The sequence below is a fragment of the Vipera berus genome, assembly GCF_964194415.1.
Source record: "Vipera berus genome assembly, chromosome: 1".
Lineage (NCBI taxonomy): Eukaryota > Metazoa > Chordata > Lepidosauria > Squamata > Viperidae > Vipera > Vipera berus.
Window position 1 is genome coordinate 345299296 of NC_138202.1, and position 19588 is coordinate 345318883.

General features: G+C 36.7%; 1 protein-coding gene across 3 annotated transcripts in view; it reads right to left on the reverse strand.

The window, feature by feature from the left end:
• The window catches only part of ANKFY1 (ankyrin repeat and FYVE domain containing 1), a 77942-nt gene that overhangs the window by 50762 nt on the left and 7592 nt on the right, over window positions 1–19588 (reverse strand). For 2 of the 3 annotated variants that reach the window (XM_081341623.1, XM_081341624.1), the window contains exons 2-3: window positions 7553–7745; window positions 3486–3604 (exon numbers count right to left, since the gene is read on the reverse strand). In XM_081341623.1, coding sequence (XP_081197749.1) covers window positions 3486–3604; window positions 7553–7745 — 312 coding nt within the window. Of the gene's footprint in view, window positions 1–3485; window positions 3605–7552; window positions 8747–19588 lie in introns of those variants that run through there. The other variant, XM_081341622.1, reaches the window with a different exon arrangement.

Consider the following 19588-nt stretch of genomic DNA (forward strand, 5'->3'; position numbering starts at 1 on the left):
TTAGTCACTTTATCAAAGAATGAAATAAGATTGGTTTGGCATGATCTGTTTTTAACAAATCCGTGCTGACTACTAGTTATAACTTTAATAATAATAATAATAATAATAATAATAATAATAAGAATAAGAATAAGAATAAGAATAAGAATAAGTTGGAAGGGACCTTGGAGGTCATCTAGTCCAACCCCCTGCTCAGGCAGGAAACCTTATACCATTTCAGGCAAATGGCTGTCCAGTCTCTTCTTAAAAACCTCCAGTGTTGGAGCATTCACCACCTCTGGAGGCAGGTTGTTCCACTGATTAATTGTTGTGATCTACTTTTATCAAATGCCTTACTGAAGTCCAAGTAAATTATATCTACAGCATTCCTCTGGTCCACTAATTTTGTCACTTGGTCAAAGAATGTAATAAGATTTGACTGGCATGATCTGTTTTTGACAAACCCATGTTGACTTTTAGTGATGACTTTGTTTGCATCAAGGTGTTCGCTGATTTGTTGTTTGATTATCTTTTCCAGAATCTTCCCAGGTATTGAGGTCAGGATGATAGGTCTGTAGTTTCCTGGATCTATTTTTTTCCCTTTTTTGAAGATGGGAACTACATCAGCTCTCTTCCAGTCCTCTGGTAGTTCCCCAGTGCTCCAGGATCTTTGAAAAATATAGTTCAGTGGTTCTGAGATCACGTCTGCCAGTTCCTTGAGAACTTTGGGGTGTAATCCATCTGGTCCTGGTGATTTGAACTCGTCTAGGCTGGACAGGTGTTCACTTACCATTTTTTTGCCTATCTTAACTTGCATTTCTATTCTGTTTTTTATGGCACTGGTTTTGGTAGGTTGGACTGTTTTTTCCCTTTGTGTAAAGACAGATACAAAAATAGTTCTGCTTTCTCCCTGTTGCTTGTCACCTTCTTGCCACTTTCCCCCACTAATGGACCAATCATTTCCTTAATTTTTTTTCTTGTTTTTTATATGTTGAAAGAAGCTTTTTTTGTTATTTTTGACTTTGGTCACAAGCCTTAGTTCATTTTGAGCCTTAGCTTTCCTCACTTCATCTTTGCAGGCACGGGCTATTTGCTGATATTCTGACTTAGTTATGTGCCCCTCTTTCCAATTCTTATACTTGTCCTTTTTATCTTTCAATTTATCAGAGAGTTCTTTATGCAGCCCTGCTGGTTTCTTTTGAGAGCTGTTATTTTTCTTCTTTGTTGGTATTGTACTAGACTGGGCCTTTATTATCTCACTTTTCAAAATTTTCCAAGCTTCTTGTTTTCCCCTTTAGGATTCTCATCCATGGAATTCTTCCCATGGTCTCTCTAAGTTTATTGAAATTAGCTCTTTTAAAGTCCAAGACTCTAGTTTGGCTGTGTTCTATTGCTTGTGCCTCCAGAATGTTGAATTCCAATATTGCATTTGTTTGCTTCTAGATGTTAATGATTGTGTTATTTTGGGGAATGTACATGTAAACCTATAAAACTGCCTACCTGAATCTACCAATTACTTAGGATAACTTCAATCTGATTGGTAGTGTATTCATTCTTTATGAGATTAGTGTTGTGGAACCCAATGCATTTTAAGATACAGAGATTTACATTCCTAAGAAAAAAAAAGAAATGGAAAAAAAGTCTTCTGGAATGTTTCTCATTATAGATCAGTTATTTTCAAGCAACAAAACTCTGTTTAACACAGCGTGTTAAAGATTGAAACAGGTAGTCCTCAACGTACAACCATAACTGTTAAGTGAGGTTTGTCTCATTTGATAACCTATTTGCTTCAGCTAAACAAATCACTCCAGTTGTTAAATGAATCATGCAATCATTAAGCAAATCCAGCTTTCCTCACTGACTTTGCTTATTGGAAGCCGGCTGGGAAGGTTACAACAGGTGATCAAACAATCCCAGGACAGTGCAGTTTCCATAAATATATGCCAGTTGCTAAGGGCATGAATTCTGATCGTATTTATTTATTTATTTATTTATTTATTTATTTATTTATTTATTTATTATATTTTTATACCGCCCTTCTCCCGAAGGACTCAGGGCGGTGTACAGGGCAATAAATATAAAAACAAAATACAAAAGTTAAAAAACGATTAAATATTATGCCCAAGTTTAAAACAGTAATTAAAAACATATTTAAACCCCAATCCTAACCCATCAAACCAGGTCAGATTGCTCAAATAAATAAGTTTTTAGATCGCGCCGGAAGGAGCAAATGACCATGGGGATGCTGTAACAGTATGAAAATCAGTCATAAATAACTTTTTTTCAATGTCATGGTAACTTTAAATGGTCACTAAATAAAAGGTTGTAAGTCTGGGACTACATGTACATTAATGTCAGCCTTACAAGATAAACCAGATAGAAATCACAACTAGATGAGCTGATTTTACTTTATATTAAATTACATTGACAAAATCTTGCAAGTCTGAAAGTACAATTATCTCCCCTTCTCCTATACAGCCTGAGAAACTAGGAGTGTCTCTTCTGAGCCTCCTGCCCCAACCACTATCCAGCTGAAGGCTACGCTGTCTCTTATTTGACCATTCCCTTGGTAGCGTCTCTTTGCCCAGTCTCCCAAGACCTTTTCCACATTATAATAAATGGTTTTATTTATGTATTTATTTTTTGCTTGTTTTTATACTGCTTCTCATGCACTCCTTTTCAAGTGGTATATACAAATCATTAGATATAGAAATAAAATTACAATACACTAAAAATTAATAAACATAAAAGCACAGAAATTAAAAAGGTAGGGAGAAAAAAACAGTCTGAAACATTTATGCCCTGAATGGAGAGAGATAGCATAATTCAATACGTTGGCTAGGAAAATATTAAACTACTATCCAGTATGAAGGCTGACATATCCTAAGGTGTTTTAAAATTACTTATTTTATAGCATATATCTCAGCAGTTCTATTTATCTCATTTAAATGTCAGTTCAGAGCATTTCTCTTGAACAGTAGCCTCATCCCAGAATCTAGCTTTTAGGGAAGAGTCATGAATTTTTGACAAGCTTCTCAATCAGGGAGGAAAAAAACAAAACAAAACAGAGAAGTGGCCAAGTACCTAACTTAAGTTTCGACAGAGAAAAATGCTGGAGTTGCAATAGTTGCCTTACAGAATAGACATTGATGCTTTCAGAAAGCAATTGTGAAGACCAACGTAATAATAATCAATCATCTTCAACAACTTGATTTCTTTGCTGTTTCAGAGACTGTTTAATAAGATGAAACAGACAACCATACCTAACACCCATGTCATTAAAATTAAAGAGGTGTAAGCTCCCAATTTAACTGTAACTAAACACTTAGCATGTTTGAAAGACAAATGCTTCATAATTAGAAGATTGAGTACCATTTTTGCAAGCTGAGCATCTCCTCTTGAAGGATAACAATGTAACCTCTTTTCCCAAAGGCATTTTATGTTTTTATTAATATTCCCAAGGCAGTGAATACTCCTCCAATCTCTCACTCACACACAGAACTAACCTGACAGATCTAGCTCATTTGTTGACACTAAGTTGGCCAGACTCCAAGCCTCACTCCGGGCTGCCAATACAAATTTGTGAGCGCTGATGTACCTGTCTCCCACCTTGATCTTCAGGTCACTGACGGAACAGAACAAACATAACTTTGGATTAGATGAGCTGGTATTCTGCTAACTGCAACATCAATTTGGAAGAAATCAGATGAGTCACAGTGGGGACATAGTAAAATATGGGTGATTTTCATGTACTTTGACCTAGTTTTCAGATCTTTATAATGCCTGAGAACCTTAAAGCAACCTCTTCTTTCAGACTGACAAAAAATGTAGACAAGCAAAAAAAAAGAAAAAGAAAAAGGGATGGTAACTAAGGTAATGCTTCTCATTGCTTATTATTTGTAAGCACAAAAATAAGGGCTAAGCCATCCCCACATAAGAAAAACATTGGGAAGTCAAGCAAAATCCCCTTCTCTATTGAGAAAAAAAATATTTTTAAAAGGCTGCATCTCCAGTTAATTCTGGCTATTTTTATTTGTTTGCAAATCTTAAAATAACAAGATGATAGCAATGAGAGTAACTGTAAATCATCACATCTTTTAAAACAAAGATAGTCTTGATTCTCCCCCCCCCCACAAAACACACACAGTTTTCTAAGCACCTCTCACGTATGCCGTCAAATTTCAGCAGCAAGTCTTAAGCTTTTCAGTGGCACAATATTTCTACATTTCTGGCCAAGTGACAGCTCCAAAACTGGCAAGCATTTTCAATAACTTTACTACCCTAACAATAGCACTTAGTCTTACATACTGCCTCATTAGTGCTTTACAGCCCTCTCTAAGCGGTTTACAGTTTCAGCATATTGCCCCTAACAATCTGGATCCTCATTTTACTGGAAAGGATGGAAGGCTGAGCTGGTCAGGATCAAACTCCTGGCAGTGGGCAGAGTTAGTCTGCAATACTGCATACTAACCACTGCACCATCACAGCTCCTTACCATCCACTGTTCACCTGAATCTCTGCAATACAGATATAGTAATCCTACCAAATTTCCCCCTCCAGTGGCTACAAATTCTTGGATTATCATCATATTGTTAATCATGCTCTAATGCTCATGTGGGGAAAACATTTTTTAATTATCAGCCTCTGTCTTTTATTTATTACAAGTAGTCCTCACTTACCAACTGCTTCATTTAGTGATAATTCAAACTTGCAATGATGGAAAAAAATATTGTGACCAATCTTTGCATTTATGATTGTTGCAGCATCCTATAGTCCTATGACTGCCTTTTGGACACTTTGTAACTGGCTTGCAGAGTTAGCAGAGAAGGTGGAAGTAATATCGTAAGTTATGGTCACATGATGTTTTGCTTAGCGACTGTGGCACCTAGTGTCTGACTTCTCTGTTCCAATTGTGATCACTAAGTGAAGACTATATGTATTTCATTTTATTAATATGTCCACCCATTCCACAGCAGTTACTAATCCAGCTTAAAATCACCAATGTAAAATCATATAATAGTAATAACAAAAAGCAATAATAAACAGCATAAAATGGCAGACAGACCATCCAGTGATAAGTCAACCATAAATTAAGAAATCTCATGGAATTACCTAACCCAGCAGTATCCATGCTTAGGTTAAACAACCAGATCTTAAGAGTTTTCTGAAAACCAATGAGACTGGGTGATATGGTGTTTCAAAAGGTAGACACTGCAATAGAAAAAGTCTACTTTCTACATGCCATTCTTAAACAACAAGACCTAGAGTATGCTTTTCCTCTCACTCCCATTGGAGAAGGTAGAAGTAATTGGAGAGAGGCTGTCAGTCAAATATCTTGTCTTAAGCTCAGGTTGGTACTCAATTAACATTCCAAAAAATAGCTCATAATTAAAGATGGGAAGAAAGAAGGTATTGAAAAGAAGGATGTGATAGCAATTTATAAAGAAATTTATCATTTAACATGGAAGAGAAGTGAGGGTGACAACAGTTAATTGTCTAGTTAGCACACCATTTAAAACTAAAATCAATGAAAAAGATCCCCCAATTTGGACAGATATTTTATATGACATAAAAATGCTGAAAACGTACATAACAAAAACACACCAATATAAAATGGAGCTTCTAGTTTTGAAGAGCAAAAAAGATTTGCACACCAAAAGGATAAGTCACTCACAACAAATATTTAATTCAAAATATTTTAACCAGCAAAACAAAGTACATCTGCCTGGCTCAGCATTAAGACAATAGCCATATATGCTGCATTCATGTATTAAGTTTGCAATTGTAATTGTAATTTAAGAACAGCATTTACTGCCGCAGAGCTATGGCCTTCAGACTAATTTCATAAAACTCAAATTTTCTTCAAAATGTATATATGTCTCATGGAAGAGGTGTGTTCAGAGCTATCTGTCATTACCCTGCAGTTTCTTGGGGGAAAAAGAGAGAAGCTGTTCCAGGAAAATTAGAAAGTGTCACACCCACTGTTTAGTTTAGTTTAACCCACAAAATGTTTCTAACAGACTGAAAATACTTCCTGTCCAGCCATTATTTTTACACAACCCACTAGTTATGAAACAGAATTACAGCAAGCTGGCCTTGCCATTAATCCTCGATTCTGCTCATTCTCATGTGTGGAATTCATTTTCAAAAATGCATCCCTCAAGCAAATACACCAAAATCATGTTCAGAACAGCTTGCTAAACGATAAGTCTCAGTCTTTTGACAATATAGCTTGAATTTCATTCCACATCTTGAAACTACATCTAATGCACAAAAGCAACCTAGTTCTTGTGTATTTGTATCTAATTTATAAATTCTATTCAGATAATACATTTTTATGCAGCTCCTCCAAGTTGCATTTATTAGTAGGTCTCTGTGTATTTAATCTAGTTCCTCTATGGTCTTCTAAAGGAAGGGTACACTCATAAATAGAGAGGAAAAATGATTATTCATTATTTTTCCCTAACCACACCCAGTAAAAAGAAAAAGACAGTTAGACGACCATAGTTGGCAATTATGTTAATTAAAAGCTAAAACTAAGAAACTCTGGACATTTAAATGTCAATGAGGACTAGAGATTGTCAGTACTGTAAAGTTTAAAAATTAGTCCATGGAGCTTAATCACATGAATTTGATCATTAACATTCAGAATCAATTAACAAAACTTCTAATCAACTGATAAACCATAATGCACAATGGCTGTGTTTGTATATAATTAAATACCTGGCAGATAAATTCACAATAAATCCTAAGCTTAGTTAGTGATATCCTAACTAAAGGGATGAAGTTTTGTGTATTTGGTTATAGTTTAATGAGTGAACATGAAAAATGGGGTAATTTCATAAAAAGATTTAAGCATGTGATATGAATGCAGCCAATATGCTTATGAGATTCAGAGGGATATATCCAAAAGCAAAGACCTTCAAACTAGATTATAGTCCTCAACTTGTAACCACAATTGGGACCACAATTTCTGTTATTAAGCAAGGCAGTTGTTAATTGAATCATGCCTGATTTTATGACTTTTTTATCACGGCAGTTAAGTGAATCATCACAGCTGTTATATGAATCATGTGATTGTTAAGCAAATCCAGCTTTCTGCATTGACTTTGATTATTGGAAGCTAGGTGGGAAGGTCAGAAATGGTGATCACAGGACCCTGGGATGCTGCAACCACCCTAAACACATGCCAGTTGCCAAATACTGACTTGATTATGGGGCTGCTGCAATGATCACAAGTGTGAGGACTGGTTGTGTGTAACTCGCTTTTTTGAGTGTCACTGTAACTTCAAAGAGTTGCTAAATGAATGGTTGTAAGATGAAAACTACCTGTAGCTTATTACAATCACGATTACAATATTGCTTCACCTACTGAGAAACAAATGGCTCTTAGTGTGTTACAATATATGGACAAGTGAATAAGATACAAAATTTGAATCTTGGGCCAAAAGCGTGCCCACCCCATTGCCGGCAATGGAGAAAAAGTTGCGATACGTTGTGACATGTCACGTGACGTTGCAAGTTTGACACCCCTGACCTATGGTCTTTCTACCATTTTTAGGGAATCTCTTACCTATATTGCTCCTGCTCATACAATTCTGCCACAATGGTAAGCAGTCGACTGATGAAAGAGTCACTGGCATTCTCTTTGTTTGACTGAGCAGCTAGGAGGGTACATTTTCTCTCTGTTTCTGTCAGTTTTTTCTGCAGTTTGACATATTCCTGACGAAGAAGCATCAAGTGTTTTTCCAGTTTTGCCACCTCTTCTGCAAAAATAAGCAAACAAAAAACAAAAAAACACCATATTAGATGGTACAACACATGACTTGCTTGAACAAGTTTAACAGCTAGATTTTTTTCTACGAAGACCATTGAAAGGTAGACAGTACTAGCAAGGTACATGCAAACTAAGATAGTCATGATAATCCATTGGAAACAACAGTCAACATTCATTGCCTGGCACTGCCATTTTTAGGACTGACCCAAATGATTCCAAAGATCATGGAAGTCCAACAATCCTTTAACATTCAGATTACATGTTATGAAAAAAGGAAGAAATGTTTCCACCTTAAATCAAATGTTTCAACTATGAAGTCTCTGGTCTGTACAGACTGCAGAGTCTGTGAGAGTGACTCTGAATATCAGGTTATATTATCATTGTTGATCATGTACTCAGCCAGATGTTTAGATTGTATTAAGTCCCTTCCAAGGACCTAGGATAGGCAGATGTTGTGTTTAATAATATTAAAGATATCATTGCAGGATGTAAGCTGTTCCAAGTAAAACTGCCTTTTGCTGTTAGCTAAGGATGATTTTATCAATTCCAACATTGCTCAAGTGATACTTCAGATGTTCCGGAATTGTATCCCTTTAACAATGATTATTGTTACTTCTCAGCTTTCTACATATAACTCATGGCAGCAAAAATCCAATACTCCTGCCTCCTATTTTCCACACAATAACAACCCTGTGAATTGGGTTAGGCTGTAACTGGCCCAAAGTCACCCAGTCAGTTTTCATGCCAAAAGGAAACCTAAAACCCACAATCTCCTGGTTTCTAGACCAGCACTGTTACGATATTAAATTTAGAACAAAAAAATTGTACAGCGGGCCAGAGCACACAGTTGTAGTTAAGTGCGGGCTCACGCATGAGGCAATCTACACCATGATTGGTTGCTGTGGGTGTAAAGGGGGAGTTTCCCTTTTTCCCGCCTTTTTCTTCTGTGTGCTCTGTATGCTGTTTGATTTAACTCATGACGTTCCTGTGTTCCTGACTATCTTGTCTGCTATAAATGTAAAATATATTTATTTATGTAAAATTACTAGTTTGTATCAGTGTCTTTGACTTCATTTGGACAGCTGCTGTGCAATTCCTTGACAAGCACCTTTACCACTACACCAAACTGGCCTCTTATTATACCTACAATATACCAAGCATTAGTGATAAAAAGAAATGACTGATTCTTATTCTTATTCTCAGCCAATTCTGAAAACATAAAGGTTATTAGGTCTACTCCATCAGCAATGTTAAGGAATTTGTTGTGCAGAGGTCTCCTTGTGCTACCAAAGAGTTGCACAGACAAGGAATGGTACTGAGAGCAGTAAAAGTCACACACAGAAATACACTGAGTTCTAAAAGCAAAAAGTATTTTACTTTGAGGTGGTGTAAGAACAAAAATGCACAGTCAAAAATAAACAGTCCAGGTCATAAACAATAGCAACAGTCCAAGTAGTAATCCAAACTACAAAGTCTTCTTACCGGTCCAGAGGTCAATACACAGTTCAGGTTTACAACAGTAGTAAACCAACAGCAGAGCAAAAACAGTAATAGTAGAGATCAGTGAATTCAGAGAGAGAGAGAAGCTACGTTCCTAGCTTCCTCTTATGGCCATGAGAACACTTACACACCCATTGGCCAATTAACAACTTAAAGACATAGCATTATGGTTAATATATTTTCAACCCAACATTGTAGGCTAACACCATATGCCTAACATTCTCCCCTTTGGGTAGAATAATATATAACTCTTACAATCTTATGCACATTCTTTCACAATTAGCATTGTGTTTCACAGCACTTTGTACCTTCGTAAAATGGTCTGCAATATTTACATCAGATGGACAATACTCTAACTGTATTAATTTATCTTTGACACATTGTCTGACATTTAAATAACGAAGATCAGTATGTTTAGATCTTGTTCTTACTGCAGCACTATTAGCCATCTTTATCGCAGCTTGATTGTCCTCATATACAATAAATGGATCATTTACATTTAAACCCATATCTAACAATAATTGTTTGTACACTAGCAGTTCTGTACATAACACTGATAGACATGAAAATTCAGCCTCCATTGTAGATAAGCTTATGTGTTTTTGTCTAATAGACTTCCATCCAATCAAAGAATCACCCAACATTACAGCCAACCCTGAGGTAGATTTACGACTGTTTGAATCAGAGGCAAAACTCGCATCTGCATATGCAGTAAGGATTAACTCACGATTTGGCTCTAGATATAACGAGTAGTGAATAGTTTGCTTCAAATACCTTAATACTCGTTTAGCTGATTGCCAGTGTCTAACAGTTGGATTATTGTTGTACCTAGCTAATTGATTTACACAGTAAGAAATATCAGGTCTAGACCAATTACTCAGATACATAAGACTTCCTATCAAAGATTGGTACATAGTCTTATCAAATACAGGACTCTCAACATTAGTGTCCTTAAAATCCATAGCCATCGGAGTTTTAGCTGGTTTACACATTTCCATATTGTATCTCTTTAATAACTGAGATATTTTACTGGCTTGTGACACCTTAAAACCCCTATTTGTTTTCACAATATCTAACCCCAAATAGTGGCTAATTTCTCCAAGATTTCTAATTGTGAATTTATTTTGCAATCTTGAAATGATAGTTTGTGCTTCTAACTCAGTTTTTGTTATTATTGCAATATCATCTGTGAATAATAAGAGAAAAGATAATGCTCCATTGTGTTCTCTTCTAAACAAACAAGGATCAGCATTACTGGCTACAAAACCTAATGCACTCAACTCATTAACTATACATTTATTCCACTCATAGCCCGATTGTTTCAATCCATAGAGGCTTTTCTTTAACTCCCAACAATCATGGTCTCTATCACTGGTCAATCCTGGTGGTATTCTTAAATAAATAGTATGTTGCAATGGAGCATGTAGATATGCAGTTTCAACATCTACATGGTTAACCATATATTGGTTTTTAGCCGCCCATACTAAAGCTGCTCTTAAAGTAGTTGCCCTTAGACTGGGTGCAAACACCTCGTCATAATCCTCAGTAGTTTGGGCAAAACCTTGTGCAACCAAACGTGCCTTATGGGTTATAGTTCCATCTACACCCTTCTTTATTTTATATATCCATTTACAACCTATAGCTTGCTCACCAGGTGGCAGTTTTGCTTTCACATAAACCTTAAGATCCTGCAAAGAATTCAACTCCCTGTTCATTGCAGCTTTCCATGATGCTTGTTCCTTTTCAGGATACATCCTGATCTCATCATAGTTAGATGGCTCTACACTAACTTGACATACTATACTAGCTTCATAGCGATCAGGTGGATGTCTGATACGCATTGAACACCAAGGAATTACAGGGCTTTGAATTTCTGTCTCCTTTCCTTCCTCTGATTCATCTATTATCTCCCCTATCTCCTCTTCATCCTTTATATTTACAGGAGATGTATTATCATTACTAGTTACGTTATCAGAGGAGTCCTCAAACACTAGAGGATCAGTATTAACAGCTTCTTGCTCTAACCTATCCCAACCAACGTGCTCAAGGAATTTTGCACTAGCACTGTTATATACATTAGTTGTGCCTCGTTCCCAGAAACGATAGGATCTATGGTTAGCTTCGTAACCTACGAAGTATAATTGCCTAGCCCTATGTTGGCCTTTACTCCTGAGTTGTGCAGGAATGTGGACCCAAGCTGGGGTGCCAAACGTGTGCAGGTAATCAAGGTTTGGTCTTCTACCATGCCATATTGTATATGGTATTTTACCAGTAGAAGTATTAACAACTAAATTCAGAACATGGTTTGCACATTTTGCTGCCTCCCCCCACAGTCTATCTGTTAAGCCTGAATCTCTTAACATAGTTCTCATCATGGCTTGTAACGTTTGCCCACGTCTCTCAACAAAAGCATTATGTTGAGGTCTATAAGGGGCTGAACGTTTATGCTCAATGCCAGCTGATTGTAGCATATCAACAAAATGCTTATTTGTAAATTCAGTGCCATTATCAGTAATTATGCACTGAACCTTTCTCTTTGTTTTTCTCTCCACGAACTTCAGCCAGTTTGCAAATTGTTGGAAAGTGTCTGCCTTTGACTTAAGCAGATAACAAAAACCATATCTAGAGTAGTGGTCCAATATACTTAACATATAGCATGACCCTCCTAAACTTGGTTTCATGGGTCCAATTAACTCAGCAAACACAACTTCCAAAGGAACAGTTGTTTTGAAGCCGTTTATCCTGTTTGCAGGAGTTACCTTGCTCTTTTCCTGATTACAGGTATTGCAATTCAAATACTTACTACATGGCTTCAGTTTAACTCCCTCTACTAATTCCACTGTTTTACGTAGTGAGTTAAAGTTTACATGCCCTAACCGCCTATGCAATAAATGTATACATTCATCATGTGGCTTCTTGTTCTCACATATTGAGTTAGCTTTAACTGTACTAACCTGGTTACTTGTGAGAATGAATAAACCATCTTTCAAATTAGCAGTTACACAGGTTCCATTCCTCTCAATAGTGCATTGCTCCCCTCTGAATGTTACCACAAACCCAACCTTAACCAATTCCCTTACAGATAACAAGTTGAATCTTAGTTTAGGTATATATAACATAGGTAACTGTTCATCAATGCATGGACAATAGGAATTACCTTCACCAGAGGCCTTCATCCTCCAACCGTTGGCTAGTGAAACATATTGGTTGCTGTTTTTCATATTAACAAATCTCTTTTTCACTTTAGTAATGCATTGTGAAGCCCCACTATCAACAACCCACAATCCATTATTTCTGGATGTTGGTTTACCAGAAATAGCCAAACCAATGCTCTTCTTAGCCTTCCCACTGCTATTCACATTCTGTTTTTTACCCTTTCTACAGAATTTGGCTATATGCCCTGTAGCCCCACAAGAATAACATTTCTTGACATTGTAAGCAGTGGAGAATGGCTGCTTCTCTCGTGGCTGTGTCTCTCTCAGCTGGTCTCTGTCACGCCTCCTTCTGGACTCTTCCAGCAGTCTCCCAGTAATGTTAGTCAATGTCAGTTCCTCTCTGGTCAGGACTTCCAAAGAAGAAACATATCCATCATAACTCTCATCCAAAGATGACAGAATAATGTAGACCTGATGCAACTCTGAAAAAATCAGCTCCTTTTCATGAAGCTCTTGAAAAGTTGCCTTCATGTAATTTAAATGGGTCAGCATATCTCCATTCTTCTGCAAACGAGCCCTAAACAGCTTACGTGTAAGGTGTATATGTGCACCCACACTGTCACGAACATAAAGCCTTCGCAAAACATCCCAACACCTAGCAGCAGACTCCTCACCACGAATATGGACAAGCTGCTGGTCATTCAGTGTTAGTCCAATAATGCAAAGAGCTTTCTCATTGCTACGTTTAAAGTCGTCTAACTTCTTTGCATCCTCTTCGTCATCTGGATCCCAAGCAGTAGTATCTGGTGGGTTATTTACAACAGCCCATAGTCCTTCCTTGCGCAAAAGCAAGCAGCATTTTGTGGACCAGGAAACATAGTTTGTCCCATCCAACCGGGTTATCCAGGAGATGCCTGACAACTGTTCTTGTGCCATTTTACACCAAAAAGCTAACACAAACTCAGCTAGGAAAACTGTGTGTACTTACTCTCAGTACAGGCCTGGGCCCATAACCAGTGTTAAGGAATTTGTTGTGCAGAGGTCTCCTTGTGCTACCAAAGAGTTGCACAGACAAGGAATGGTACTGAGAGCAGTAAAAGTCACACACAGAAATACACTGAGTTCTAAAAGCAAAAAGTATTTTACTTTGAGGTGGTGTAAGAACAAAAATGCACAGTCAAAAATAAACAGTCCAGGTCATAAACAATAGCAACAGTCCAAGTAGTAATCCAAACTACAAAGTCTTCTTACCGGTCCAGAGGTCAATACACAGTTCAGGTTTACAACAGTAGTAAACCAACAGCAGAGCAAAAACAGTAATAGTAGAGATCAGTGAATTCAGAGAGAGAGAGAAGCTACGTTCCTAGCTTCCTCTTATGGCCATGAGAACACTTACACACCCATTGGCCAATTAACAACTTAAAGACATAGCATTATGGTTAATATATTTTCAACCCAACATTGTAGGCTAACACCATATGCCTAACATGCAAAATGCATGAACCTAGCTTATTGCGAAGTAGGACCATCAAATGCCTAAACAGAAAAAAATTGAGTGAATTCTATAGGTCTGTTCTATGAATGCAAGGCTATTAATTTGCAAATCTTCAAATTGTCAACCCTCAAAATTAAGAATTTTGAAACCAATATATCAAGTAAGGATAATTCAAGGTTTCCGGAGATTCCAATAATAATAATAATAATAATAATAATAATAATAATAATAATAATAATAATAATAATAATAATAATAATAATAATAATAATAATAATAATAATAATAATAATAAGAAGAAGAAGAAGAAGAAGAAGAAGAAGAAGAAGAAGAAGAAGAAGAAGAAGAAGAAGAAGAAGAAGAAGAAATGACTGAGTCCTTCGGGAGAAGGGCGGTATAAAAATCCAATAAATACAAATACAAATACAAGAAGAAGAAGTAGTAGTAGTAGTAGTAGTAGTAGTTGGGAGGGACCTTGGAGGTCATCTAGTCCAACCCCCTGCTAAGGCAGGAAACCCTATATATCTGATATTCAGGAAACCTGCTTCCTGTCAGATCAATGACAAAATTTAAATTAAGGATGTTCCATATGTACTATATTGGTAGAAGACTCCAGGGCAGAACATTGCTAGTTAAAGAAGTAAAAACCAGGACTGAATTTCTACTGCAATTTCTCCCAATCTCGGGCTATCTGAATATGTTAACAGTGCAATTCTTACAATTCCAATGTAGCAAATTTTACATGTACTTCCAGTACTTTAAAAAAAATGTATCCCTAATAAAACAATCATCTTCCCTATGAGAAAAGACTACACCATTTGGAGATTTTATGCTACAAACTACAGCATGCCATGAAAATGAATATATGAGCAGAATTATATTTTTCCCTACTCTCATGTTCAAATTCAGGATCACCGAACTTATGTATGTTGGGATTCTAGACCAATAAAGGGAATTTTTCCTTCATAATATAAAAAAACCCTCAACCTTGTGCTATCCAGTGTTGTATAAAGGGAACTAAGGCAAATTCATGCAAGGTTCAGTTTAGCAACAATAACTAATCTGAATGGGTATCTACTACCTCTTAAACTGCATATAATAATAATAATAATAATAATAATAATAATAATAATAATAATAATAATAATAATAATAATAATAATAATAATAATAATATAAAGTTGGAAGGGACCTTGGAGGTCATCTAGTCCAACCCCCTGCTCAGGCAGGAAACCCTATACCATTTCAGACAAATGGCTGTCCAATCTCTTCTTAAAGACTTCCAGTGTTGGAGCATTCACAGCTTCTGGAGGCAAGTCGTTCCACTGATTAATTGTTCTAACTGTCAGGAAGTTTCTCCTTAGTTCTAGGTTGCTTCTCTCTCTAGTTAGTTTCCATCCGTTGCTTCTTGTCCTGCCTTCAGGTGCTTTGGAGAATAGCTTGACTCCCTCATCTTTGTGGCAGCCCCTGAGATATTGGAACACTGCTATCATGTCACCCCTCACCCTTCTCTTCATTAAACTACACATACCCAATTCCAGCAACCGTTCCCTATATGTTTTAGCCTCCAGCCCCCTAATCGTCTTGGTTGCTCTTCTCTGTACCCTTTCTAGAGTCTCGACATCTTTTTTACATCGTGGTGACCAAAACTGGATGCAGTATTCCAGGTGTGGCCTTACCAAAGCATTGTAAAGTGGTATTAGTACTTCTTAAGTACTAGTTTCTGTGAAGTGACAAAGATGGGCGGCTATCTTTCTCACATCCGTGTCTGAATTTTCAGAATGAATCCACTTTTGACACTGAATGTTGGATTCCATGGGTCTTTGGCCCGATTCTGTAATGCTCTTAGTTGCAGAAAAGCTAGGAAAATATGTACTTGCTACCTTTCAAAATGCCCCCCCAAATATTAAGCTTAAGAATCATTCCAAAGGAAGAGGCCTTCTGGATCTATATGTATTGGCCCAATAATATAGATGGTGGGAGAGTTCTGCATAAAATGTCAGCCAACTATTCAGCATACCAACCATGTGTGAGGGCAGGTTAGTCAGGGTGCTCAGTTACTGAATCAATTTGCAGTATCTTATGGTGGTAAAGAGACATCACTCTACCCTTTAGCAATTTTCTCTTATAAAACCCAACAACAATAACCATTTCTATCAAGCCCTAGCCACAGCAATATTTTCTTTTTAAAAAATCACAGATATAATATTAACTGCGTTTTGATGCAATGCACCAAAAATTGGGAAAACACAGATGATTTCCTTTATGATTTTTACATCAGTAATATAAAAACTATCAGTATATATAAAATCCTTTTACATAAGCAAAGAAAAATTGCATCACATTAATTAAGTTTCTAAATTCTAGTATTAGAAAATCTACATTGTATAAAAACAGCTCCAAAACCTTTCTAGGCCAATTCTTTCATTTTTAAATGTTATTTCTGAATTACTCAGTAGGGTAAAGATCAAGGTCAATCAGTACAATGAGGATAATGTCCAATACACTATCTTGTTGCAAAGATTAGTGGGGGTAGCAGCAGCTTGTTTCCAATGTGTTCAGGAATCTGAATGAAATACGTGGCCTCGCAATGTTACCCACTTTTGAGATTAAATTTGGAGTAGGAAAGTGGGGGGAGGATGCAATAAGACCTTTGATAAAAAGAGCCAGCTCCAAGGAGACAACCCTACAATAAAACTTAATAAATAAGAATTTCATACTTAGTGCATTCTATGTTCACCATTAGTTGTTAAATAAAGTTATTTAGCAATAACTGGAATACCAGTTTATGTTGTAACCAAACCATAGCCAAACATACCAATTTCAATGGATTGTACCTATCATACTAAGTGACAATGTGAATTAGTCTTAGTCCTGTGTTTTGGTTAAATCCTTTACTGCAGTTTATATAAGGGGTCAGCAATATTTAAAGAAGATTGCTATAAGATATTGCAAAACAAAGCTTAATGTTGACATATTCAATAAACCACAGGTTCAGCATATGATTTGAAGCCAGTCAGCAGTAGATTTTTCCTTTCCTGGCTTTGCTTCTGTGAAATATTGAAGTGGTAAGCAGAATTTATGAGAGCAAAAAAACAAAAGTTTGAAAACTAACCTAGTTCTAACATCCTTACCTTAAAAATGGTAAGCCGCCCAGTTACCTTGTAGGGGAGATGGATGGCATAAATATGTAATAAATAAAAATAAATAACAGGAGGTAAGTCAGTTTGATCCAGTGGTTCTCAACCTGTGGTCCATGGACCCCGGGGGTGGTGGGGTAGTGGTGGTGTCACAATGTTGTCATGAGAGTTCTGCGAAGGCTTGAAGAAATGTTATGATTTAAATCTTACAACTCGGGGATCCGGAGCTATGGTTTGTGGCCACAAAAGGTATTCCCAGGGGGTGAAGAAAAGATTAAGTGGGTTAAGGCACCAGGCTAGAAGCCAGGACAGGACAACTTCTAGTCCTGTTTTAGGCATCAAAGCTGGATGACTTTGGGCCACTTACTCTCTCTCAGCCCATCTCATCTCACAGGGTTGTTGCTGTAGGGAAAATAGGAGGAGAAAGGAATATTGTTTACTGCCTTTTGAGTTATTTATAAAAATAATAAAGGCAAAAAACAAATGAAAAAATAAAACATTATTTTAGAAAGCTTTCTTCCTTAGTGGTCTCTGAATGGCATATATGTTCAACAGTAATTTATGAATAAGAAGAGGCCAGAGAAGTCACTGAGTTCAGCTCCATGCTCAGTTTAAAGCGTCCTCAAAATTTAACGTCTGCCTGAACACATCAAGTCTAGGAAAGCTTTCCTTCTCTTTTGATAATAGCCATAACTGCTCTTACTGTTAGGATTTTTTTCTTAATATTCAACTACAATCTGCCTAAATCACTTATATTCAGCACTCAAAAATAATAGACAATAGAACTTGGTCTTTTTCTGTCTAACATTTGTTTAGGTACTTGAAGAATCCTATGGTGAGGAAAACAACTCTGTTTTCCTCAAAGTTAAATATTTTATTTATTTATTTATTTTAATTCCATTTATATCCCGCCCTTCTCCGAAGACTCAGGGCGGCTTACAAGCTTAGCAGTAGCCTTCATTCTATGTATATGCCCAATTGTCTCAATATTGTCTTGTTTTCAGTTCCCTGATTATCATTTCTGTGTCTTTCTTTGTATCTGCTCCAGTTTGCCTGAATCCTTCTTAACATAATACTCAACATGAGATTTGATCAACAGACAATAAAAATATCAAAACATTTCCTAGACATCTACAAAATCACAATGATCAAGCAGAAACACTTTCTTCTAGCAAGGCTGGAATTCTTACAAACATTTCAACTTAAACAATACTGACATTCTTACAAATGCAACAAGAGCAAGATTTCCTGTCTGGGTGACAAAAAGGGGTGGAAAAATCAGCTATGCCTCTGAAGCAAAATGTTATTAATTGCCAAAATTTTCAAACTGACATCCTGCTAACACAGCCAGGAAATCTGTGAGAAAATTAAGTTCCCTTCCTTCAGATACTAAAGGTTCCAGTATTGATCAGATAACTTTTACTGAATGAATTAGCTTTATCTGCATAATCTCTTTGATCCAGCTACAAAGGAGAATAAGCCTGCTTATTCAAGCTTTTCAGGAACAAATAAAGTAAATTCAGCTGACTGCAATTCCATATTTTAAGCTCCCTGGCTTTCTCCCAAATCAGTCCACATTTATTGTATCGAGTATGCATCCCCTAAATTCCCACCCTATCCTGAAAAAAATGCTAAAAGAGCTATCTTACACTTATTTACTCGTTCCAGCTTCTGCCAACCTAGCAATTTGAAAGCACGTAAAAAAGCAAGTAGAAAAATAGGGACCACTACGGTGGGTAGGTAACAATGTTCCGTGCGTCTTTGGCGTCTAGTCATGCCGGCCACATGACCATGGAGACGTCCTCGGACAAGCGCTGGCTCTTCGGCTTTGAAACGGAGATGAGCGCCGGCCCCTAGAGTCAGAAGCATGTGCGGGGGAACCTTTACCTTTACCTTAAAAATTTATACTATGCTTATCTCTAGGAGTTTCAAGTGGGCTTGCAAAAAAATACTCTTCCAATTTACAATACAATAGAAAATTTATGTGCAAAATAAAATCACAAGCCAACAGTAATCTAAATACAATTTTTAAATAACGACCAATTAAAATTAAAGTTGTTGATTCAAATTACAAATTGAATGGCTTCCTAATGAGGAGGTCACACAGGAGTCCTGGGGTAGGGAAGTGCAGAGACTTTGTGTAGCCCTACAAAACAATATTTCTCTGTTCCTCTGACATAGTTTTCTAACAAGCAGAAAAACATTATACCACACAAAAGACCTAAATTCATTGGAGAAAGGATAGGAGAAATTTATCAGTTACTACTCATTTACATAAATTACTACTAAAATAAGTTACAACTATAAAATACCAAAAAAAACCTGTGGATTTTCAGAAAGTGAGTTTTCATTTACGTAAAGTCATCTTTTCCAACCAGGTGTCTCCCAGATGTGCTTAAACTGCAACTCTGAGACTATTCCCAACCTTTGGCCCTGTTGGCTGGGGAACTTCTCAAGCTGCAGTCCCTGCATTTAAGCCAGGATTGATTGAAACTTTGCTAAAGAAAAAAACAGATGTGATAGTTTTATTTATTACTAACTT